The sequence below is a fragment of the Lontra canadensis genome, unplaced genomic scaffold (assembly GCF_010015895.1).
Source record: "Lontra canadensis isolate GAN:19392208 unplaced genomic scaffold, GSC_riverotter_1.0 scaffold47, whole genome shotgun sequence".
Taxonomy (NCBI): domain Eukaryota; kingdom Metazoa; phylum Chordata; class Mammalia; order Carnivora; family Mustelidae; genus Lontra; species Lontra canadensis.
Window position 1 is genome coordinate 10,678,805 of NW_022631041.1, and position 26,345 is coordinate 10,705,149.

The following is a 26,345-nucleotide window of genomic DNA, read 5'->3' on the forward strand; positions in this document are numbered from 1 at the left end:
TGATGGCTGAGTAATATTCCATTGTTTGTGGGGTGTGTGTGTATGTGTGTACCATTAGTTGATGGACACTTGGGCTCTTTCCATAGTTTGGCTATTCTTGATAAGGCTGCTTTAAACATCAGGGTGCACATACCCCCTTTGAATCTGTATTTTTGTATCCTTTGGGTAAATATCTAGTAGTGCAATCTCCCTTTTTGAGGAACTTCCCCACTGTTTTCCAGAGTGGCTACACCAGTTTGCATTCCCACCAACAGTGTAAGAGGTTTCCCCTTTCTTTGCATCCTCCCGAACATCTGTTTCCCGTGTTAACTCTAGCCATTCTGACATGTGTGGGGTGATACCTCATTGTGGTTTTGATTTGTATTTCCCTGATGGTGAGTGACGTTGAGCATCTTTTCATGTATCTATTAGCCATCTGGATGTCTTCTTTGGAAGAATGTCTATTCATGTCTTCTGCCCATTTCTTAACTGGATAGATTATTTGGTTTGGGGATGGTGAGTTTTATAAGTTCTTTGTAGTTTTCAGATGCTAACCCTTTATCAGACTCATCATTTATAAATATCTTTTCCTATTCTGTAACCTGTCTTTTAGTTTAAGTGTGGGGGCTCTTTCTGGGCCATTGATTCTCATGGTAGATCATTTTCTTGTTTGGTCATACTTTTCTATTGAGAGCTTCTCTTCAATTTTTCTGTATGGATCCCTTAGTAATAGCTCACTGGTAGTAGAAGTGTATTGCTGACAATCAGTTTGCATTTGCTTCTGGCAGACACTCCAAAGAAATCACTAGCCTGGGGATAATTGTCATAATAATTTCTCACCCTGTGGTTCACTCTCTGCCCTAAAATATAAATTTTGATCACTCAAATGTGTTATAAGTTGGGTTTCAGTTTCTTAGGAAATCTGTTCTCATCCCTGCTTCATAATTTAATATTGAAGAGTACCACAAATGTATCTCTTGTTTTATAATTTCAGCGTAAATATAAACCATCATTTAGTCATTAGAGAATATTGAAGGATTTAGTCATTAGGGAGAAATTTTTGAGTATTAATTTTAAGAAATGCTACTTATAAATAGTGACAAATTTGAACAAATTTCTAAATAATGCCACTTGAGACATTGTCAGTAAAATGAAGGAAAGTATATTATTCCTCATCTTCCTTTGCCTTGTCCTTCATTCTCACTACAGTCCTGCCTCCAGCTTTTCTTCTCTTTGTGTCCCAGTCAAAAAATAACAGCCTACATCCTCATCTTCTTTTAGGAGAATGAACAAACCCTTATTTAGAATTATATTTTGGAAATAGATGGATAAAACTTCAGTTCACATAAATAAGCCAATTTGAATAAAAGCCTGACAAAACAAGCTTGATAGGAAAGTAACAAAGACACAGGGAGTTTTCAACCAGGAACATGTTTATCTCCAAAAACACCTCCCTGGAGTCACAAAATATGTATTAAAATGGGAGAAAGGAAAAAAAAATTATTATTTTTTAAATAAATAAATAATAAAATAAAATAAAATAAAATAAAATGGCAGAAAGGTTAACTGTTTTAGTGTTTATCAAAAAAGAATCAGCCGTGGTTTTTAAAACTTGAAATATTATGCCCTAGTATTTATTTCTTCCAATAAATAAGAAAGGAGAATTACAGATGAAGCATCTATGGATTATAACAGTGTCAGATTTTGGCAGGGGTCGGGGGGGTGGGATTACCTATCATTTAAGGTTAATTTTGAAGTACTTGAGCCTAATAGCCTCCCCCCTTCCATACCTCAATTCTGGTTCTAGAATACACTGCTAGATTGAATAGCCCAAATGTTCCATAGTCTTTTTCTTATTTTTTAGATTCACAAAATTTGAGATTAATTGAAGATGACTATTCAGCATTAATCTAATCTGTTTAATCTACTTGAGTTTTTCATTTTAATAATTAGTTTTCATTTTTAAAGGTTGTTAACTGTACTTTTCTAAATCCACCTGTTTTCTCATGATAGAATCATCCCAAGCTGACTTTTTACAAAAGTGGACACAGGTTATCTTCACTTCCAGTCCAGTACCCCAAAAAGGAGGCTTACGTTGTCCAAGGATTAATCATAAGAACATACACTGATTTTTATGACTTAAGAAAGTTTCCCACGCAGTTTATCATTCATGCTACAAGTCTGATTTACATAATTTCTTTCTTTAAAAATCTTAGGAAAATAAGGGAACGTGGGTGTCAGTTAAGTATCCAGCTCTTGATTTCAGCTTGGATCATGATCCTCAGGGTCATGAGATCGAGCCCCATGTCATGCTCTGTGCAGAGCATGGAGCCTGCTTAAGATTCTCTCTCTCCCTCTGTCCCTCCCCGCTAACCTGTGCCTGCACGCACTCTCTCTCTCTCAAAAAAAAAAAAAAAAAAACCTTAGGAAAATATTTTCACAAAATATTAATGATTTCTCTAAGTGGTATCGTTTTTACTTTGTGACTTGAACAATTTAATACTAACATTTCACAATTTGGAGCTGCCTAGGTAGCTTAGTTGGTTAAGTGTCCAACTCTTGATTTCAGCTAGGGTCATGGTCTTGGGGTCTTGAGATTGAGCCCTGTATCGGGCTCTGCACTGAGTGTGGAGCCTACTTAAGATTATCTCTCTCCCTTTGTCCCCTATCTCCCACCCCCCGCTCACATGGTTGCACTCTGTCTTTTAAAAAAAATTAACAATTTAATGATAACATTTATATGTATTGAAATTGCTTTGTTTTATTTATTGCATACATCAAAATGGATTTAGCTTAACCCACATTCCCTTTTAAAATGTCCGCAAAGTGTTCATATTAGAATACCTTAGCAGAGTCCAACACATCAGGCTTCTTAGAGTTGAAGGTCTTAACCTTTCAGGGGGTCAGATGTGAATTAAATAGTAGTTACTAGAGTAGTTGACTAGACTGGAGCATTTAGAGAAGTAATAGCTACTAAAAATACTGTCCTTAGCCAGAAAGTGGGTTTATCCAAACACTTTTTTTTTAAAAATTTTAAACAAGTAGCAATGTTTGTCTGCTTAAATAATTAAAATAATTTGCAAGTTAAAAATTTTGAAATTTTAAACATTTAAACTCAGAATAGTTTGTTTTAAGGTATCTTGGCATACTCTTGTTTGTTGCAGAAATATTTACTTGTTTTGTTTTCCCAAGGCTGCTTAAAGGTTAACTGACTAAAGTGGGTGGGTCCTCATGTTTACTAATATGTGTTGCAGCTCTGTTGGTACACCAGAAGGCCAGAATGGAACGACTTCAAAGAGAACTTGAGATTCAAAAGAAAAAGCTGGATAAACTAAAATCTGAGGTCAATGAAATGGAAAATAATCTAACTAGAAGGCGCCTGAAAAGATCAAATTCCATATCCCAAATACCTTCAGTAAGTCTGTAACTCTAGTGACCTCTGTGCTTGAACATGAGAATAGGCGATCTGTCGTAAGTGTAAAAAGCTGATCTGTTTTTTTTAGAAGTGCTCTCAATTCATACTTGTTTCTTTGCCCTTACCCTCCCCTACCAAACTCCACTTTTAACTAATAACAAGAGAATTCAATGTAGATCCTTCTCACACGGAATTATTTTTCAGCTCGAAGAAATGCAGCAGTTGAGAAGTTGTAATAGACAACTCCAGATTGACATTGACTGCTTAACCAAAGAAATTGATCTTTTTCAAGCCCGAGGTAAAGTTCAGTGCATATTCAACTGAAATTCATTCATTGTATTAATTTACCAACTCTTTTCCTGTGGCTGAATACAAACTTAGCAGTTATAATCTTAAATTGTCTCAGGTTTGACTTTGGAGCCAGATAGTACTAAAAACTATTGTGTTTTTCTCCCTGCCCCCTCTTCCAGAAGAAATTATGTATTTGGCTTATGAATAATTTGATAAAATTTGTATTATTCAAACCTCTATTCTCATGTTAAGGGAAGACAGTGATTTTGGCTATGTTGTCAAAAGTATTGCTGTTAAATATTAGTAGAATATATAATATTTATAATATTTTTATAATATTTAATAAGATTAAAATATAGGTACTCGTGTCTTTTTCCTATTTCCTTTTATCTTTTGAGAATCATGCTTTATCATGCCTTTTTTTTTTTTTTTTTTTTTTTTGAGAATCATGCTTTTAAGAACATAGTTAAAAAGGCATCCCCACCCTACTGGCACTTTCTTAATTGATAAAACAGAGAAGGGAATAAAAATGTGGCTTACACATTTTTAGAACAAGGATAGCTTATTATGAAAACTTGAGCTATTCCTGATAAGCAATAGTTGGTAATTGTAGCAAAAAATCTTGACAATTTAAGTCAGTTCCGTAGACAACTAACAGGAAATTTTACAACTTAAACCTAATGCTGAAGTTAGGGAAATAATAGAAATATATGAAATGGAAAAGACAGGATAAGAGAAGGAAACCAACAAAAAAGAAGTCCTTAATTACTCTTTTTAAATGTGTGCTGAAAATCCATCAAGTTGAAAGATGATAATGTTGTATTTTCTTTTAAAACCTCCATAAGTCATGTATCTTGAAATACTCTCTGAAGATGCCGTAGTTTAAAAAGCGAGAAAAAGGAATTTAGTGCTGATCTAGCAACCATAGTTCTTAACTTATTCCTTTTGTCATCTGAACCATTATATTTAATTAGTGCAAAGTTTTTAATACTTATTTGGGACCAAGCTATTTATTTAGTTGCTTAAGATCATGTTTGATCATTTGAAATTATATTTTAAATTGTTAAATTGGAAGTTATTTTAACTTGGCACATAGAACAGTGTTACTGTCTTACTAACAGTTAAGTCTGACTTCTTCCCCCGTTTACCACTTAAACTTCTGTTGTGAGTACTGTATTATACCTTCCTCAGCTGTTTTGACATCCTTACATGTAATTTGAGATTAGAGGTACAAAATAAATGAAAGCATTTCTTCTATATACTGTGACATTTTTTAGAAAGAAAATATTGCTTTTTAAAAAAATAAAATTAAATATTTTTGAGCTATAAACATTGATACATTTACTTTTTATATATTTCAGGACCACATTTTAATCCCAGCGCTATTCATAACTTTTATGACAATATTGGATTTGTAGGTCCTGTGCCACCAAAACCCAAAGGTTAGTGTATTCATTATGTGTGAAAACCATTACATTTTGAAAACCAAGATCTTAGAAAATTTTGTTCTCAGCAGCCTTCCATTCTATAAGTGCTTCAAACTTTGGCATTCGTGGATGAATTCATTAGGAAGATAGTTGCTTATTTTCACTTACATGCTGGGGATGGGGGAGCATGCAGAAGTGTAATGTACTTAGCTCTTTAAAAGTAATATTCATGTCCTTAGGATTCATTATATACTCCTAAAATAGCAAGTCTTGGGAAAAAAATAATCAGTAAAGCTTGTACTCTTTAAAATTTTAGATAACTGATGAGAACAATACTTTAGGGAAGTTTATTTTTCATGAGTATTTTGCTTATGCATAATTCTGTATAATCACAATACTCTGAATTTCAAATGAATGATTATTGAAAATTATCACCTACTATCATTTTACATCATTGGTAATCAGATTTGTATACATATGTAATGAAGGTATGTCAAAATATGTGTGTGGATTTTTTTAATCTAGGAATTAAAATAGAGAAATGAGAAACAATAGGTATGTTACTAACTCTTTGGTTTGTTACAAGACTTTTCTCAGTCTCATTCAATATCCTGTTCTCTCCACTCCCTCATTTTTGTTTAAATATAATTCAATTAGGACTAGCCGTATCTTCATGGTGTGTTTGTTTAATATTTCTAAACATAGATAGGTGGAATACAGTGAACTATTATTACAGAAGAGCGAAAGTGAGATTATTTTGTCACAGTAAGCAGTGGTTAAAATACTAGATGCCATTTGGACTTTAATTGAATAAAGGGATAAAGAGAACAGTGGCATAACCTAGCTCCTTAAAATAGGCAAAGTGGGTATTTCCAGACTCTGAATGAGAGATACTTTAATATGATCTTTTCACTCTCTCAAAAATTAACTATATTTTTTCTTATGAAAAGATTTCCTGTTTTGCTTCAGCATAATCCACTACTTACATGTTGAGTGTAGGAGAAAGTATATGGAGGTTACGTGGAAAATAGATGAAATTCTTAAGATTGGTCTTGACAATCTGAAGCAGGATAACATCATGAGGGTTTATTTCACTATGCTCTATATATAAGTGTGAAGTTTTTCATGGTGATAAAAAGTAAGAAAAGCTAGAACAGTAGAAAGCATAGATGGAAGCCTTTCCTTAAATTTATAATATGTCAAGGGGAGGGATCCAAGATGGTGTCATATGAAGAACCTAAATCCACCTCTTCCCATGGACATACCATATCTACACCTCCATATAGAACAGTTCCTCCTGAAGAACTGAGGGCTGATTAAACAGTTTCTGCATAATAAAGGGTGGAAGGACCACATAGCCATTGGAAGGAGAGATGGAGTCACAGTAACTGTGGGAACCCCAACCCCTACACTGTGAACTGCAGACAGAGAGAGAGTACTGAGGGACCCATGCACAGATCTGCCCACCTTGCCCCCCCACCAACAAAAAAGCTGTGATTTAAAGGGCAACTAGAGGGGCATCTGGGTGGCACAGTCGGTTAAGTGTCTGCCTTCAGTTCAGTCATGGTCCTGGGGTCTTAGGATCCCACATCAGGCTCCCTGCTCAGTGGGGAGTCTTCTCCCTCTCCCTCTGCCCCACCCCCACTTGTGCTCTCTCTCTCTCTCTCAAAAAAATAAAATCTTTTTAAAAAAATAAAATAAAGGGAGACATATTAGTGAAGAAAACCCATACACCAACTCTAGAGCTTCTACCAAACGGTGGAGAACTGCTGGAACTTACTCTGGAGTCAGAAGTGCAAGCAAGCACCATGTTTACCTTCTCCCACCTCCTTGATAACATAAATGGGAGCAGAGTCTAGTCACTGTAGCCAGCCTACCCTCTCAGCAGGACTTATGCCTCCTTCCCCCCCCCATTAGCTCCAGCCATCCTTCCAAAATAGCCCCTTGTACCCGTGCCCACCTGAGCTCTGGCCATCCCACCAAGGTGGCCCACAGTGCACTAGTGCACACTAGTGCACCCTCAGCCTATACCCAATGCAGCTCCAGCCATCCTACCAGGGCATCCCTTCATGGAGTACCATCAGACTCAGCTCACACTTCCTACAGCTACCACCAGCCAGCCAAAGCTGCCAGGCACATGCAGTCTATACAGGGACCTTCCTACACAGCGCCTCCTTCCTGACCGGGAGAGGTAGCTCCATCGCCTCATTCATAGAAACAAACACAGAAAGTCAAACAAAATGAGACAGAGGAATGTGCTACAGACAAATTCAGAAAAGGAGCTAAATGAAACAAATAAACAATCTACTTGATAAAGAATGTAAAAGTAATGGTCATAAAGATGCTCATCAAACTTGAGAGAAGAGTGGTTGAGTTCACTGAGAACTTCAACAAAGAGATAAAAAATATAAAAAGAATCTGAGTTGAAGAATACAAGTAGTGAAATAAAAAATACACTGGAGGGAATCAGCTGCAGATTAGAGGATGCAGAGGAACCGATCAATTATCTAGAGCCAGGGTAATAGAAAGCACCCAAGCTGAACAGCAAAAAGAAAAAAGAATGTTAACAAATGAGGACAGGTTAAGAGACCTCTGGGGCATCAAGAATATTAATATTCACATTACTGAGGTCCCAGAAGGAGGAGAGAGAGAGAAGAAGGTGCAGAAAATTTATTTTAAGAGATGATTGTTGAAAACTTCCCTAACCTGGGGAAGGAAACATAAATCCAGGTTCAGGAAGCACAGAGAGTCTCAAAAAAGATGAGCCCAAAGAAGTTCACACCAAGACACAGAATTAAAATGTCGAAGATTAAAAGTAGAGAATCTTAAAAACAGTAAGAGAACAGGAACTAGTTTTATATAAAGAAAAACCCCACAAGACTATCAGCTGATTTTGCAACAGAAGCTGCAGCCAGAGGGGGTGGCATGATATATTCAAAGCTCTGAAAGGAAAAAAACCTACAACCAAGATACTATTCAGCAAGGTTATCACTTAGAATTGGAAAGCTAGAGTTTCCCAGATAAACAAAAGTTAGAGTCTATCACCACTAATCCAGCCTCATAAGAAATGTTAAAGGGACAGGAAAAGGCCATAACTAGAAATAAGAAAATAATGAAATGAAAAAATTTTCCAGGTGAGACCAAACATATAGTAAAGATAGTTGATCAATTGCTTATAAAGCTTAGTATGAAGACAAAAGTGGTAAACTCAACTATATCTTAAAAAAAATTAAGGGACTCACAAAATAAAAAGACATAAAATAGGACATTTACATAAAACATAGAGGAGAAAGTAAAAATGTACTTTTAGAGTGTGTTTGAACTGCAGTGATCATCTGCTTCATAGGGACTGCTATATACTTTGGATGTTACATACAAACTTCATGGTAACCACCAACCAAAAGCCTACAATAGATACACAAAAAGTAAAGAGAAAGGAATCCAAGCATAACATTAAAGAAAGTCATCAACACATGAAAGGAACATAGAAGAACTACAGAAACAACCAGAAAACAACAAAATGGCAATAAGTACATACCTATCAGTAATTACTCTAAATGTAAATGGTCTGAATCCTCCAGTCAAAGTCATCCAGATAGGGTGACTGGATGGTAAAATAACTAGGCTCATCTATATGCTCCCTACAAGAGGCTCAATTCAGACCTAAAGATACTGACTGAAAAGAAAGGGATGGAAAAAGATACTCCATGCAGATTGAAACAAACAAACTGGGGTAGCAGCACTTAGATCAAAGTAGACTTTAAAACAAAGACTGTAATGAAACAAAAAAGGGCATTATGTAATGATAAGGAAGGAGATCAACAAAAGGATATTACAATTGTAAATCTCTATGCACGCAGCAAAGGAGCACCTAAATATATGAAGCAAATATTAACAGACATAAAGAGAAAAATTGATAGTGATACAATAATAGTAGGGAACTTGAGCTGTACACTCCCATCAATGGAGGGATTTTCCATACAGAAAATAAGGAAACAGTGTCTTATGAACAACCCATTAGAACACATGGACTTAACAGATAGATAAAGAGCATTTCATCCAAAAATAACAGAATATATAATGTCAAATACACATGGAACATTTTCCAGGAGAGTTCACATGTTAGGCCACAAAACAGGTCTCGATGATCTTAAGAAGACTGAAATCATGTCAAGCATCTTTCCAACCACAGTGCTCTAAAACTAGAAGTCAATTACAAGGGAACAATTGGGGGGAAAAAAATATGTGGAGGCTGAACAACATATTTAACAATCAGTAGTACATCAGTGAAGAAATCACAGAGGATATCAAAAAATACCTGGAGACAAATGAAAATGGAAGCACAGGTTCACATTCTCTGGAATGTAGCAAAACCAGTTCTAAGAAGGAGGTTTATGGTGATAGAGGCATACCTCAAGAAACAAGAAAAATCTCAGATAATCTAACTTTATACCTACAGGAACTAGAAGAACAACAAGCAAAGCCCAAAGTTAGTAGAAGAAAGGAAATAATAAAGATCAGAGTGGAAATAAACAAAAATAGAGCTAAGAATAGAAAGGAGCAATGAAATCATAAAAATAAACATAAACATAAAACAGAAACATAAACAATTGATAAACCTTTAACCAGACACATCAGGAAAAAAGAGAGGGCTCAAATAAATAAAATAAAAGATGAAACAGGAAAAATAATAACCAATACTACAGAAATACAAAGGATTATAAGGGATAACTATAAAAAGTTTTATGCCAAGATTTTAACAACCTAGAAGAAATGGATAAATTCTTAGAAATAAACACTGTTCCAGGACCGAATCAGGAAGAAATAGAAAATCTGAACAGACCGATTACTAGTAACAAAATTGAATCCAGAATAAAAAAAAAAAAATCAAACAAAAGTCCAGGACCAGATGGACCAGATGGCTCCACAGGTGAATTCTGCCAACATTTAAAGAAAAGTTAGTATCTATCCTTCTCAAGCTATTACAAAAAATAAAAGAGGAAGGAAGACTTCCAAATTTATTCTGCGAGGCCAGCATTGCCCTGATAAACAAAACCGACAAAGATACTACCAAAAAAAGAGAATTATAGGCCAGAATCCCAGATGGACATAGATGCAAAAAATCCTCAACAAAATATTACCAAATGCATTTCAACAAAACAGGGAAAGGATCATCTGCCACAATCAAGTGGGACTCATTCCAGGGACACGAGGATGGTTTAATATCTGCAAATCAGTCAGCATGATACAAGGGGTATAGCTCAGGGGTAGAGCATTTGACTGCAATCAGCATGATACACCACCACATTAACAAAGTGATGCAGATGGGGCGCCTGGGTGGCTCAGTGGGTTAAAGCCTCTGCCTTCGGCTCGGGTCATGATCTCAGGGTCCTGGGATTGAGCCCCGCGTCGGGCTCTCTGCTCAGCGGGGATCCTGCTTCCCTTCCTCTCTCTCTCTGTCTGCCTCTCTGTCTGCTTGTGATCTCTGTCTGTCAGATAAATAAATAAAATCTTTAAAAAAAAAACGTGATGCAGAAAAAGTATTTGACAAAACTCAAAATTCTTTATGATAAAAACTCAACAAAGTAGGTTTGTAGGGAACAGACCTCAACAAAATAAAGGCCATATATGGTAAACCTGTAGCTAACATGATAATCACTGGTGAAAAACCGAAAGCTTTTCCTCTAAAATCAGGAAGCAGACAAGGATCCCCACTTTGGCCATTTTTATTCAACATTTATTCAACTGTAAGTTCCTAGCTGCAGCAATCAGAAAAGAAAAAGTAAAGTATCCAAGTTGATAAGGAAGGAGTAAAATTGTCACTATTTGCAGATGACATGATACTAGATATAGAAAACCCTGAAAACTCCACCAAAAAAACTATTAGAACTAATAAATGAATTTAGTAAAGTTGCAGGACACAAAAATTAATATGCAGAAATCTGTTGCATTTCTATACACTAACAACAATGTAGCAGAAGAGAAATTAAGAGAACAATCCCATTCATAATTGCATCAAAGAAAACTAAAATACCTATAAATAAATTTAACCAAGGAGGAAAAAATACCTGTACTCTGAAAACTGTAAGACATTGATGACAGAAATTGAAGACAACACAAACAAATGGAAAGATATACCATGCTCATGAATTGGAAGAACTGACACTGTTAAATGTCTACTACCAAAGCAATCTATACCGAGAGTCAGTGTAGTCTCTACCAAAATACCAATGGTATTTTTCACAGAGCTAGAACAAATAAGCCTAAAATTTGTATGGAACCCAAAAGACCCCAAATGCCAAAGCAACCTGGAGAAAGAACAAAGCTGGAAGTATCACAGTCCCAGATTTCAAGATACGGTGCTGGCACAAAAATAGACACATAGACCAATGAAACAGAATAGAGTGCCCAGAAGTAAACCCACACTTAAATCATCAGTTAATCTACAACAAAGTAAGTGGGGGGGGTGGGGGGACAGTCTCTTCAGTTAATTGAGAATATTAGACTGCTTCGTGCAAAAGAATGAAACTGGACCACCATATATCATATATAAAAATAAGCTCAAAATGGATTAAAGACCTATAGATAAGACCTGAAACCATAAACTCTTAAAACATAGACAGTAATATCTTGAATATTGGCCTTAGCAACATTTTTCTAGATATGTCTCCTCAGGCAAAGAAAACAAAAGCAGTTGTCAAACTAAAAAGTTTTTGCATAGCTAGGAAATCACCAGCAAAACAAATAGGCAACTACTGAATGGGAGAAGATATTCACAAATGATATATCTGATAAGAGATTAATATTTAAAATATATAAAGAACGCCTACAACTCAACACCAAAAAACCCCCCAAATAATCCAATTTTAAAATGGGCAGAGGACTTAAATAGACATTTTTCCAACAAAGACATGCAGATGGCCAACAGACATGAAAAGATGCTCGTATCACTCATCATAAAGGGAAATGCCAATCGAAACTACACTGAGATAACACATCAGTCAGGAGTGGCTAATATCAAAAAGACAAAAAAATTTAAAACAATAAAAAAAAAAGACAAGAAATAACAAAGTACTGATGAGGATGTGAAGAAAAGGGAACCCTTGTGCACTGTTGGTGGAAACTTAAATTTGTGTAGCTACTGTGGAAAACAGTATGGAAGTTCCTCAAAAATTAGAAATCCCATGCAGCGCAGTAATTCCATTGCTGGATATTTACCCAAAGAAAATGAAAACAGTAGCTTAAAAAGATACATGCATGCCTATGTTTTTTGCAGCATTATTTACAATAACCAAAATACGGAAGGAACCTAAGTGTCCATTGATAGATGAATGAATAAAGAAGATGGGGTGTGTGTGTGTGTGTGCACACGTGTGCACAGTGGAATATTATTCAGCCATAAAGAAGAATGAAATCTTTCCATTCACAACAGCATGAATGAACCTAAATAGTATTATGCTAAGTGAAATAAGACAGAGATAATATACCATATAAGTTCACTTATATGTGGAATCCAGAAAATCAACAGCAACAACACAAACAACATCTGTTTTAGATTCAGACTAATAAATACAGAGAACAATCTAATGGTCACTGGGGTGGGGAGAGATGAGCAAAGTAGGTGAAGGGGATTAAGTGGTACACACTTCCAGTTATAAAATAGATTAAGTCACAGGGATAAAAAGTACAGCATAGAGAAAGAATATAGTCAATAATATTGTAATAACTCTGTACAGTGACAGATGGTAACTACATCATGGTGAGCTTTGTATAGTGTATAAAATTATTGGATCACTCTGCTGTACCCCTGAAACTAATATAACATTGTGTGTCAACTATACTTCAACTTTAAAAGTTTATAACATGTCAAATTTGAAATACAGTAATTATTACCCAAAAAAGGAAAACAAGAAAAAACTCTATTAAAAGCTTTTCCACAAAAGATAGAAGCTTTTGTGTGCTTCTATCTATTTATGCTATTTTGGAGAAATACAGAATCAAACATTTTACCTTCAGCTAAAATAAAGAATTATTAGTTTCATTTATAGAGATTTATTTAATTAGAACTGATTTTGCATTTCTGCTTTACACTGCAGTGTTTTGTTTTTTTTAAATAGCTAAAATTACTGCAGAAATCACAAGCCAACCTTTGCAGTCTAACTTCCTCTTAAATTCTGGTTTCCGAATACCTCTAATAAAAAGATTTGTAAGTTTAACCAGCAAATGAGATTGTGCAATAAGAAAACCATTGGAGATTTTTCATTAAAAAAAAAAAAGTGTATGTTAGCTATTGATTGCCTTGGATATTACTTCAATAATGAAGAAGGTGCTGATATTTAATAATAGATTAAAATATTAATAGAAATGGTCTACCTTCCTAAAAACCTTTGTAGTTAAGTAGAAAAGGTAGACAGTTTTTTAAATGTGCCAGGTAGGAATATTTTCTAACATCTAATTGAGACCAAAATTCTAGGAAGTAGGATGGAGCCCCAAATTAAAACAATCAGTCCATAAAATGTTTCCCAGGTATGAAATGTAAAATCATTTTATATGGTAAAAAGTCAAAACAAAATTTTAACTATTTTAATATGGTTTAAGAAATATTAACTAGTATTGTCAGAGTCTCAATTTTTCCAATATTTTTACTTAGATGTGCCTTAGATATTTTCTTATTACTCAATTATATTACTCAAAAAAATGATTATTTTATAAATAGCATTCTCAAATTGCTCTTGAATGTGGCAAAAAGTGTCATGATCCCTAAAATTGTGAACAGTGCCTAAAGTTGAAAGTTTTGCAATAAAGTGTTCCTTAAGACTAATCAGTAAATAAGATGCTGCTAAAGGGGGACAGAAGGGTGCCTGGGTGGCTCAGTCAGTTAAGCATCCGATGCCTTCATTTCAGTTCATTGATTTCTAGGTCCTGGGATTAGGTCCTGGGATTGAGCCCTACGTTGGGCTTCCTGCTCAGCAGGGAGTCTCCCCTCTCTCTCTTTCCAATAATTTTAAAATAATACATTTTTTTAAAAATAATGGGACAGAATACCAAGCATCTCTTAATTATTTTACATTTGTTACAAAAGCTTGACTTCCTCTATTTTGCCTGCTAGATACAGTGAGTTTCTTTTAGATTATCAGAAAAGATATCATTTAATTACCAACTCAGTAGAGTAGGTGGAATTTGCAAATGAGTATACAATGTCTTAACATGTTTGAGTCTTTACATTGTAAACCTTGAGAGCTCCAACAGTGCATGCTCCTTTTACTTTAAACCTCCCCAAACTAATTTGTAGGAATAATATCCTGAATTTCTAATGGGATCCTCCCTCCACAAAAGTAGTTTCATAAATGTAATTCCATCTTAGACACAACCTTGGAGGAATGTAATCATTCCTTAAATTTAGGATACATTAATCCTTTCACACATTCTGGAACTACGGCGTCTTAAAGCTGCAGTAGCTTCACTTCATAGGAAATAGTTAGACCTGAAGGGTGTGTGGTTTATCTAAGATCACAGAAGAGAAAAGTGAATAAGTGAGAAGCAGAGTCAGGAGCAGAACTCCATTCTCAGAAACCTCAATCTAGGGTTCTTTCTAACTGTTCTGTAATAAATATGATTTTAAAATAAAATGAGAAACAAAGGTAGAATTTTTACACTGATAAACTTCTCCAAATCTTTGTTGAGATATAGTTAAGATTTCAGAAATTAGCTCATCTTTCTATTTTTATTTGTGTTGTTCACAGCTTACCTTTTTAGCAAATAGAGAATATTTAACAAAAATGTCCACTCCTGGTAGAAAACAGAAATAGAAGTTCTTCATCAGTGGGGAAGGAAAATCTAACTTTAATGAGACACAGACTTACTGTCAGTATGGTGGTAGGATACCTTTTCACAGTCCTAAGGTGACATTATGGGAATCTTTGCTGTTGGTTCCCATGAGTTGATTTCCCTTTCCTCCTGCTATCAACCGGAGAAAATGATGCTCTTTTCCCCCGAAGGAGGCAGTGAGGTGACCCCATCATGTCTGTGTCTGTGTTCCCCAGGGGAGAAGCACCAGCTTGCTGGAGGCGGGTGCGGATCAGGTGTGGGTGTCAGTGTCCACTGGACGCTCATTGGTCAACAGGCTGCTGAGTGCTGTGTGGCCCAAATGGTGCTTCAGGTTGCCAGTAATTTACGATTTTGTAATTGTTTGCTTCTAAGACATTTCTTTTGCCTCCTTACAGATCAAAGGTCCACCATCAAAACACCAAAGACTCAAGACACAGAAGATGATGAGGGGGCTCAGTGGAATTGTACTGCCTGTACTTTTTTAAACCATCCAGCCTTAATCCGCTGTGAACAGTGTGAGATGCCAAGGCATTTCTGAGCCAAAAGGCCCTTTAGCTCTGAAACCACATCATAAGTTCCAGAAACTAGTCTGTCATCAGGGGAAAAGTTTCACTGCTACGTAGGATTTTTGTCAAATTGAAGGTGTGACGAGATGGTGTTGTGCTAATGTTAGATGGCAACCCACAGAGCTAATAATACCTCAGTCTAATGTCATGGGCAGTTGAAATTCATCACATGAAAGGGAATCTGCTGAGAGACTCGGTTGCCTGCTGCCTAACCATGTACAGTGTTACCAGTAGCCCATTGAGGATGATTCTCAGTATGTTCATGCCCAGGTGTGCCCAGTACCTTTTCCCCCTCATGTCACTACTGAATTTTGACAGGAGGAAGGAATAGAACGATGGCTTTTTTTTTTTAAAGCTTTCGGTGAAACACTACAAACATGAAGAAAAGGAACAAGGTTTAACTATTTAAAAACTGTTTGCTGCCGCACGGTGCCAACGGATAGGGGAAGAACTTCGTTAATCTGTGGTACTCTTGGCCTCGTCCTTGTCTTCCCTGAAAACGTCTCCACTCTGTGAAGCCAGCATCTGGGGTCTAAAGATGAAAAGGAAAGCAGCATGCATTGTCTGTACAAACATGCAGTGAAATGTCCCAAAGCTTTTCCTACTGTACAGATCTCTCGAGTCTGCTTTAAGTGATTTCTTTTCTTATTATTTTCTTATATTTCTATATGTATAGCGTAATAGTCTTTTGTTAACTAATTTTCTTTTCTCCTGTTAGTGATTAAGCACGATCATGTCCCTTTTTAAGCCTTACCTGAGAGAAGCAGTGCCTTAAAATAAAAAAGCATTAAGGAAACTTTGCCCACAATAACTCTCCTCCACTCACTCTGTACTTTGCCCTCCTGAGTGCCGACGTTCTGTGAAGACGTGCAGACGCTGCGCGCTGACCTGCAGGAAGTGCTACTGGCCGTAGGTCTCTCAGTCACACTCCGCTGCCGACGTCAGCAGTGGGTGGCGCAGCACGCTGACCTTCCACAGGGAAGCTTGAAACAAAAGGTATTTTTAACCCACTGACAGAGCACCGAGGTTAAGCTTGCTTCGTCTGCCGGGTGTCCCACAGAACCTCCGCAAGAGATCACTATGGGGAAAGTACGGTTCTCAGAAAGCAGCAACAGCAGCAGTACCTACCGCCCCGATGCCGGGAGAAGTTTAAACGCTTTCCTGTCGGGGCAGTCCGTCTCTAAACCTGACTTGGTGGCAGTATCATGTGTATTTATGAAATGAGGCTAGTCATATTTAGGACAACTGAAGGAAAGCTGGAAAAAAGAAAAACAAGCAAACTTGAACACTGAAGCAACCTCAAGCATCTCTTTATTTTGATGATATATTTTTATAAGGAAAATAAATATTCAGATGATCGGGAATGTATATAACTAAATGAAATCGAGAAAAAGAACAGTATGCCTTTTAAAAACAATTATGAAATTATATGTCAGTGCTTAGAATGGGGCTAAGGGAAGTGCTGAAACGTAGCAAAAGGGAGGAGATAATGTTGACTGTCACCCATTGTAAATGTCTGCAAATGGATATTTTTTAAATAAGCAGGATTATTACAGGTGATCTATACAGAGCCTTGATTTCCAGGCTTTGCATCTTGTATATGGGAAGAAATATGACAATCCTATAGTTAATTAGACCATAGACCCAAAGCCCTTACATTTGATGCATTTTGTTTTAAAACTAGGCCTTGTTTTTCAGCTTCATCTGCAGTTCTATGTGAAGATTGATAAATCAGTTTTTACTTGTTTTATTAATAAAACGTAATTTGGATATCTTGAGTTGATGGTTTTGTGATTTAGCTGGGTAAACTATCTTTGTAACAGATAAGTTATTTATAAAAATTAAAAAAACTTATATTCTAATGTGGATTTTGTGACTTGTTTTTAAAAGTTTGTGGGCTAGAAGACAAGTTATACCCCAGCAGAACACTTGATAGCTAATTGAAATCAGAGAAAACTCATCCTCCAGAGTCTTCTCGTGACATCCTAGCATTCAGCTGCATTTCTTGGATTGTTCTCAGTTCCCCCAAGCTTTTTAACTAATGAAAGAGAGTGACCACGCTTCAACTGAGCCCAAAAACAAAAAAACAACAAATATTGCTTTTTCATAGTTATTGCCTTTCCTTTCGTTTCTTTTTGAGTTTTTTGAGTTTATCTTGTTGAAACCAGGACACGTTGGGTCATTTGGCCTGAGGAGTCATTCAGTTAAGATCTGATTTATTCCATAATGTGTAGGTGCTGTGGATCCCAGTGGTGCTTCTCTCGGAGAACCTTTGTATTAAGAGTTTTCAAAAACATCACTTGGCTTTTCTGAGCTTGAAAAAGGCCAAGTAGCATTCACTGATCTCTCTCTGTCCTAACTGTAGAAAGCCCTCTTTTGCCTCCATTGGTCTTCTAAATTTGGTGGAACAGAAATATTATTTGCCAAGGAATTTGAGGCTGGTGGTCTGGAAACCACCTTCCGGAATTATTGCGCTAAAATAGAATTTCAGGGTCCAAGAACCTCAGATCGAAGGATGGACTTATGTTTCTTATCACTGATTATCCTTGGGTACGGACATTCGCTATATTTAAAGGTGAGATGGGCAATTAGTTCATGTAACCCGGACGTCTCAGGAAGCTTTTATATTAACAGAACAGGGGCCAGTATGTGCTATGACAGCTGACATGTCACACAAAGATGCATGTTGAATTGCGGATTTTGGTGAGAAATAATGAAATTTAATTTTTCTGTTGAAATTTTCAGGTTTTTTTTTTTTTTCAAGATTGATTTTATTTGACAGATCACACGTAGGCAGAGAGGCAGAAAGAGAGGAGGAAGCTTGACTTGAGGCCCAATCCCAGGACCCTGGGACCATGACCTGAGTCAAAGGCAGAGGCTTTAACCTACTGAGCCACCCAGGCGCCCCATAATTTCCAGTTACTTTTTTAAATGACTGATCTAGGTCAATCTGCAGCCTAATATTAATTGACCTTATATTGGAGAATTGAAGTTGTGCAGAAAATCAAATTCATGGACAGTTGAAACTATAGGCTGTTAACTTCAAGCATATTTCAGTCAAAGCATTATAAATAGACTTCACCAACATTTCATCAATTACCACTATCCCAGCTGAATGGTGATGGGGCAGTCCAGTGAGCAGTGATGGGTTTGAGAAGCGAATGGTGTAAGGTGTAATAATGTCCAGTAATGAGGAATTGAAGTTGGCTGTATTGCCTTAGAAAATACTGTTCGATCTGTACTGGCACCAAGGGCCATTCCAGATTTAATATCTTCATGCTGGGTGTTAGCATAGTTTCCCTCATAATGTTACAAAATACTTATATTTCTCTGTGACAAATGAACATATTTTTGGCTCCAGTTTTTAGAAACCACAATTATTATAGCCGTATTATTTGAAGATGAAATGGTTTAGGGCTGCAGTTTAATTTTTTATTACTTCCATCTGAAAATAAGGCAACTTGAAAGAAAAGACTTTTAAAGAAAACAGAATTTTGTAGCTTTATGTTTGTTAAAGTGGCATTCCCACCCCCACCCCCACCCCAGTATGTTTTGGTGGTTTTGGTTTTTAAGGGAGTGTAATCATGCAAAAATGCTTGGAAATGCGTTGTCTTTGCAACTATAAATTTTTTCCTATATTACATGTTCAAAAATAGAACTGCCATGTTACATTGTAATAGTTCACCAACTTGCCTAGTTATGTAGAAAGTTTATGAAAGCACTTGCATTCTTTTATTAATTTTTAAAATTCCGATGGCATTAACATACGGTGTTCCATGAGTTTCAGATGTATAATACAGTGATTCATCAGCTCTATACTCAGTGTGTTTGCCTTTCTAACACCATGGCACCTGGTTCCCTAGAGAGACCACTCAACTCTTAAGAATCAGGACAATTTGGGCATCTCCCTAGATAGGTCCTGTAACCCTAAGATAGTTCTTTGCTTTTATTTCTCAGCCCTGTTAAATGAAGATAACTATATGAATTATGTTCAACCCGCCTCACTGGGGCACTGAATGTGAAACTAGCTGAGCCAACCCCTTCTCACTGGCAAGTTCATTGCCCTCAAACCGGGCCATGTTTTTGAATGAATGGGATTTGATGCATTTTTCTCAACAGTATCAGTGAATGAAACGGTAAATTTGCTGTTATTTCTCTAACTTGGTCTAGGGACATCTCAATGGACCAGAATTTGGTATTTCCGTCACTACGATTAAATTCTTGCCTTTTAACGTCAAAAGGTTCGTTGCTTGGCGAAGATTATAAAGTTATCCAGGGGCTGGCCTGAAGATCAGACGTGTTTATCTTTCTGTTGTATGTCCAGCTATCTACAAGAATGTATGTTTTATGATGGAGTACAACAAATTATTTCTCCAGGAAAATAATTTCTTCGAAGGACTTACTCCAGTGTTTGCACATTTGCATATTTGTTTTAAGCCTAAAATTGGCTCAAGGTGAACTTCATTCGAGCCTCTCTACCAATCCCTTTCTTTTAACTTCCCTTTTCCCCCCTTCGGGCAGGAATACATCCTTCCTCTGACCCCCAACTACATGCGACAAAAGTTTATTGATCCTCATAGCACAGTGAACAAATGCTGTAGTATTTTCACCATGGAAATGCTTTCCAGAGACTTCTAATGGGAAAAACGGACTTTCTCTCCCACCTGTGAGTCGCCCATCATTTCTTGGTGCTTAGCGCCTTTCTCACACTGCTCTAATTGGTTCTCCCGCCTCGGTTTCTTCCCTCTCCTGGCCTGGGGCAGCTGGGATTAGAGAGAACACCATGCCCGTGCTCTCTGGTTGAGAGATCCATCATCTCCCCTCTGCTGACCGGGCTTCACTTGTAAGATTCTGTAGCCCGTGTCACCTAGGTCTTCAGGATGGTTTGTTGCTTTCCATCAGAACACTCTTCCAACTAAAACGGCCTAGTCTCTTCCCTTAAACCTGCACATCCCCACCAGTGTGTACCTTTGTCCATCCCATTTCCTCTGTCTGCTTAAGTTTAAACGTTCTAGGACCAGGACATGGGTCCAGGTTAGGAGGCCTTCCCAAACTGTGCCTTCCTGCGGCACTTGCTAGACTTTGTGCCCATGTGGCATTTACTGCTGCTCTGACCTGTCCATTCATACACTGACAGGAAGGTATTAAGACTCACCCCTTTGTGTCTCCACAGTAAATAACCCTATGCAGACTAAGAAATCAGTCATTGTTGATGGTGATGATGATTCTTGAGGCCATTCCTAACATTTAATTCCAAGTTAATGGATGGGCATGGCCCTCTTGAACTTTTTACGTATTTTCCCATTGGAACAACATTATAATTTGAAGATTCCCAGCCCAGCCCAGTAACTAACAGGAATGCTTTGCATTTGAAATACCGGGATATTGCACAATACTACTGGGATATGTAAATGTAACTAATGAATAGGATGTTTCAGTTATCTTCTGTGTGGCTCTGCAAGAGTGTGGAGAAGTAGAGACCGTTGTAGATATTCTGGGAAATACAGAATTGACATTTGAAATGGAGGCTCCTGGTTCCAGTATATCCAATTTTACTTCAAAGCTTAATTTTTTTCTTTTCTAGGATCCAGATCTGTGAGTGGGCTTCATGTTTTTAGACATGAAGATCAAAAAAAAAAAAAAAGACCTTATTTATTTGAGATAGAGCGTGAGTGGGAGAGAGGGGCTGAGGGAGAAGCAGACTCCCCGCTGAGCAGGAAACCCTATGCGGGGCTTGATCCCAGGACTCTGGGATCATGACCTGAGCTGAAGGCAGATGCTTAACTGACTGAGCCACCCAGGCACCTCTGAAAATTTTTGTAGTATCACAGCTGAAGCAGAGGGACATGGGAGAGTATATTTTCCTTAGAAAACTGGTCTAGAAAAAAAAGGAATAAAGACGATTGAATGAACACGATGTAATAACCTTCTCCCCTTTCCCAAGAAAGGTGAGAAGGCAGCGTTCTGACTAAAGGAATACTAGCAGAGAGTGTGTTTGTGAATTGGGTGTGTGGCACCAAGACTGCCTGTATCATGCACACCGTGAGACTAGCGCACATTTTATACAAATTGGCTTGGAGCTTACTGATGACTACCTTTTCAGCTTTTAATAGAACTATTTCACAAGCCCATACACTGAAGAACCAGCTCCTTATCATAGAACAGTCTACACATCTTAGAAGGCTACTAGAAGCAAGACGTGCAACCTCATTGCAGTGAATGATAATAGGTGTTTTCTGTTAAGACTGTGAAGCACCCCAAAGTATATTGAATATCAAATGGCAGGAACATATAGCAAAGTTTCCGAACTTTGCCACTTTTATTTCTCTCTCCACCACAACCTCTCTCCTACCATTCATAACCATCAATAACCTACAGTTAAATGCAGTGGGTTCACATTACATGAAACAAATGGCCCCCACATTCTAAGGCAAGTGAAATAAAGAACAAGCAGGAATCACTGAAAACTTTAGACCAACTGTCATTTTTTTCCCTCTGAGCATCTGTGCTGTGGAATGTACATTTGCCACAGTGCAGAGATCTTGAGACCCCCTTGGAATTGTACAAGGCTCTCATTTTCATAGCATTTTGACAGACTCATCCATCCACAAGGAAATGGATTTTGTTACTATAATGACTCTCACTGATTCCAGCTTCTCAGTTTTCTACAGGCATAATACCGAGAAAGAAACTCTTCCCGTCATTGTCAGAAAGTGCAATTTAGTAGCATTTCGGCTTTGTCTTCTCCAGACAGAATAACTACCTCCCGCCGTTCCTCAGACACGTTCAGGTAGGGGCGACCTTCCTCTAACCATGTTTTAAGAACTATGGTGGACGTGGGACCCTTGGCATCCTGATTCATGTACAGAATGGGCTTCATGCTTGTCTCCCAGCACTTGCATGTCGTGCGCTTTCCTGTATGTGCTGGGGACACGTGGGAAGTTTCCCACTGTGGTACTCAGCACAGCACCCAGCCTGCGCGTTTCAGACTGAGTCCATGGAACCTCGCTGACCTTGGGAAGGTCCTCTCCAGTCACTCCCCCTGCTCTCTGCTCTTGTCCGTTTCCAATCAATCAGTGCTTGTATCCCCTGACTGTTGACTTTATGTTGTTTTTATAGAACCATTTTTTCTAATAGTTCTATGAAAATCTAAATGAACTTAAAGTTTTATTAACTTTAATTTCTCTTTCAGCAGTAACAATCCATCCTAAACCAACTCTTCATTTCTAGACAATTTTTTCCAGTAGGTTCGTATGTCACTCAGCAGGGGCTGAGCAGGACGGCCATGCTGATTCTCAGCCCCAGGACCAACCGCGGTTCAGTCCTGTGGGGTCAGAACATCTCTTCTCGGCACATCCTTGAGTGGCCAAACCGCGCTTTCCTAGCCACGTAGCAGTAACTACCTCACGTTCCACTTCTCTGCTTCTCTCACAAACATAATCAAGTTGATCTGACAGGATCTACTTCTTCAGCAGATAAATCAGATGCCATGCATCTTTTTAGATACTACCAACACACACTTACTACGGGGGGCACACTCCCAAGGGTGACTCTCCGAAGAGCCCAAATGGTAGATGTTCCGGCATCCCCGTTTCACAAACGAGGACCTGAAGCACAGAGAGAGTAAGAGGCTTGCCCAGGGTCACGCAGCAGGTAAGAATTTGGGACCAGAATTCCACATCAGGTACTCTCACTCCAGTCTTGCTTTTAACCAAACTGATGTTTATTCCTACTTATTCCAAGGTGGCTGCAATGAGCGATCAGCTCTCAGGCTCCAGAATCATCTTCCTATTTCAAGAAACACTTTACATTTCTCCCTCATTTGCCAGTCTTCCTAATCTCTTCCTGATGTGTGAGGCCAAGGTCTCGTTCTGTGTTCACCATCGTGCACCCTGCCCCCAACGTGGACATGGCACATGGCATGTGGCAGACACGCAGTAAGTTTCAAGTTTGCCTTATAAATTCAGTGACCCAGTGTAACTGTATTTTTCTGTTATTTCCCTCAAATGCTTCTCGGTAGTGCATTCCTGCCGTTGGCCGGCCGCATGTTACCTAACCCGGGAGGGAAACTGGCCACCTTGGGGCTTACAAAGGGGACACAGGTGTGCATGCACGGTCAAACCTCACTATTCTTAGAGTCTGTCGTTTGGGAATTTGCCTGCTCACTACAGCCCTGATTGGGCGTGTGCCAAGCAGTGCAACATCCGAGTCCCCCGCCACTTACACTCCTGGCCAAGGTCAGACCAAGTGCCAACGCTCTGCCTTCTTGCTTCAGCTTTTCCTGCTGTAAACAATGGTCCATATTGACAGTCTGGTCAGGGCCACGCTTTTCACACTGGAGCGCTTTTTGTTGGTGATTTGGCTGTTGAAAATGATCCCCGAGCAAACAGGCTCCAGTGTGTCTTCCAGAGAAAACGCACTTTGCTCAGATAAAATCCTAGTGCTGTGGTCAGTGAGTTCAGCGTTGGTGAACCAATAATATGTATTAAACGGAAACACATATAAAGCAAGGTCATGTATGGATCCGTTGTTGGAAACATGACCAGAGGCCGTGGGAACCTCACCCTGTCTTTGCCCGAGGAGCAATGGCTTAGAACTTGGTAATTCATCTGTTTTTCTAGAACCATTTTTCCTAATGTTTGAGATTAAACATTAATTTCCCTCTCAGTGTTAACAGTCCATCCTAAATTAATCCTTCTCTACGCATCTGGGCATTTTTCACTGTGATGACTTCATAGGACTTCATGGGATTACAGAACACAAGGCAAGGGCTGAACACAGAGGGTCCAAACTCCGTGGAGTAAGAGATGACTTCTAATGGTGGAGTCCCGGACAATTTATGAAAGGGAGGCATCTGAGAGGGGTCTCAAATGATAGGGGAGAATCGAGAGCAGGGGAAGATGTTCCACAGTGCAGAAAACAGAGTGAGCCCAAGCAGAGCCAGAAACCATAGGGGTTCCAAGGAGATCTGCAGGTAACCTCACTTGGCTGAGAGGGGAGCACAGGAGCGAAAGGTCATTTGAACCAGTCCGTGAAGCAAGGTCAAGACTGTACTTGATTTGATAGGTAAAAAGAGCCATGAAAATAATTTGGGTAACGGGCCCAAGAGAAATGAAAATGTAAATCTGTGCATGTCGATAGCGGCTGTATTCACAGCAGCCAAATGGTGGAGACAACCCACATATCCACGAACAGGTGAAGGGATGAGCAGATTACGGCCTCTCTGTTGGAAATACTCAGCATTAAAAAGCAACAAGTACTGTGCAATGATATCAGTGAATCTCAATGTCTTATGCTGAGTGAAAGAAGCCAGACACAGGAGTACATCTGCGTGATTTCATTTATATAACATAATAGAAAGAGTGAAGCTATAGGGCCAGCAGAAGCAGTGGGCCAGGATTCCCTGAAAAGGGGCACAAGGGAAATTTCTTGGGGTGATACATACATTCGACATCCTGATGACGGCAAGCCTCCATGAGTGTATGCATTTGTCAGAACATTTAAAAATGGGTGCTTTTGGGGGTGCCTGGGTAGCTCAGTCAGTTAAGCATCCCACTCTTGATTTCAGCTCAGATCATGATCTCAGGGTCGTGAGACTGAACCCTGTGTCGGGCTCTGTGCTGAGTGTGAAGCCTACTTGGGATTCTCCTCCCTCTCCTCCTACCCCCTGCCCCGCCCTGCTCTCATCTAAAAATTAATTAATTAATTAATTTTTAAAAGTGGATGCATTTTGCCACTCTTGAACACAGCCTGGAGGTTCAATAGAGCTACCCTATGATCCAGCAATTGCTCTACTGGGTGTTTACCCAAAGGACATAAAAATACAGATTCAAAGGGGTACATGCACCCTGATGTTTATAGCAGCATTGTCAACAATAGCTGAACTATGGAAAGAGCCCAGAGGTCCATAGACTGACGAATGGATAAAGAAGACATGGTATATGTATGTATATATATATATATATATATATATATATATATACACACACACACACACACACTGGAATATTACTCAGCCATCAAAAAGAATGACATCTTGCCATTTGCAATGACATGGGTGGAGCTAGAGGGTATTAGGCTAAGTGAAATAAGACAGTCAGGGAAAGACAAATACCATATGATCTCACTTGTATGTGGAATTTAAGAAAGAAAACAGATGGGGTTCCTGGGTGCCTCAGTCAGTTAAGCATCTGACTCTTGGTTTGGGCTCAGGTCATGATCTCTGGCTTCTCCAGTCGAGCCTGCATGAGGCTCCACACTCAGTGGGGGTTTGCCTCCCCTCTCCCTCTGCCCCTCCCCCTACTTGTGTACTCTCTCTCTCTCTCTCTCTGAAATGAATGGATAAATCTTTTTTTAAAAAAAGAAAGGAAGAAAGAAAGGAGATGAACATATAGAAAAGGAGAAAAGAAAAAAAGGAAAGAGGGAAACAAGCTGTAAATGACTCTTAACGATAGAGAACACACTGAGGATTGATAGAGGGAAGTGGCTGGGGGATGGACTAGATGGGGGATGGGGATTTAGGAGGGCACTTGTTATCATGAGCACTGGGTGTTGCATGTAAGTGATGAATCCCTGAATTCTACTCCAGAAACCAATTTTGCACTATATTTTAACTAACAAAATTTAGATTAAAAAAATGGATGCATTTGTTACATAAAAATCATACAATTTATATGAGTGTATTTTATAGTATATAAATTAAAATAATAACTTTCTTTTAAAAGAAGCTGTAGAAGGGGAATCATCTGATATATATTCCAACACCTTTCCGCCACTCTGATGAATGAACACCATGAGAAAGGCAGGTAAGTGGAAAAGAAGAAACACAAAACAAATGAC

At 38.3% G+C, this 26,345-nt stretch overlaps 1 protein-coding gene across 2 annotated transcripts in view; it reads left to right on the top strand.

Moving 5' to 3' along the window:
• Nucleotides 1-17,284, top strand: part of TAB2 (TGF-beta activated kinase 1 (MAP3K7) binding protein 2) — a 66,033-nt gene extending 48,749 nt beyond the window's left edge. For both annotated transcript variants that reach the window (XM_032873150.1, XM_032873151.1), the window contains exons 4-7: nt 3,234-3,394; nt 3,599-3,692; nt 5,047-5,127; nt 15,336-17,284. In XM_032873150.1, coding sequence (XP_032729041.1) covers nt 3,234-3,394; nt 3,599-3,692; nt 5,047-5,127; nt 15,336-15,478 — 479 coding nt within the window. In that variant the 3' untranslated portion in view covers nt 15,479-17,284. The remainder of the gene's footprint in view (nt 1-3,233; nt 3,395-3,598; nt 3,693-5,046; nt 5,128-15,335) is intronic.
• Nucleotides 17,285-26,345: the final 9,061 nt, after the last annotated feature.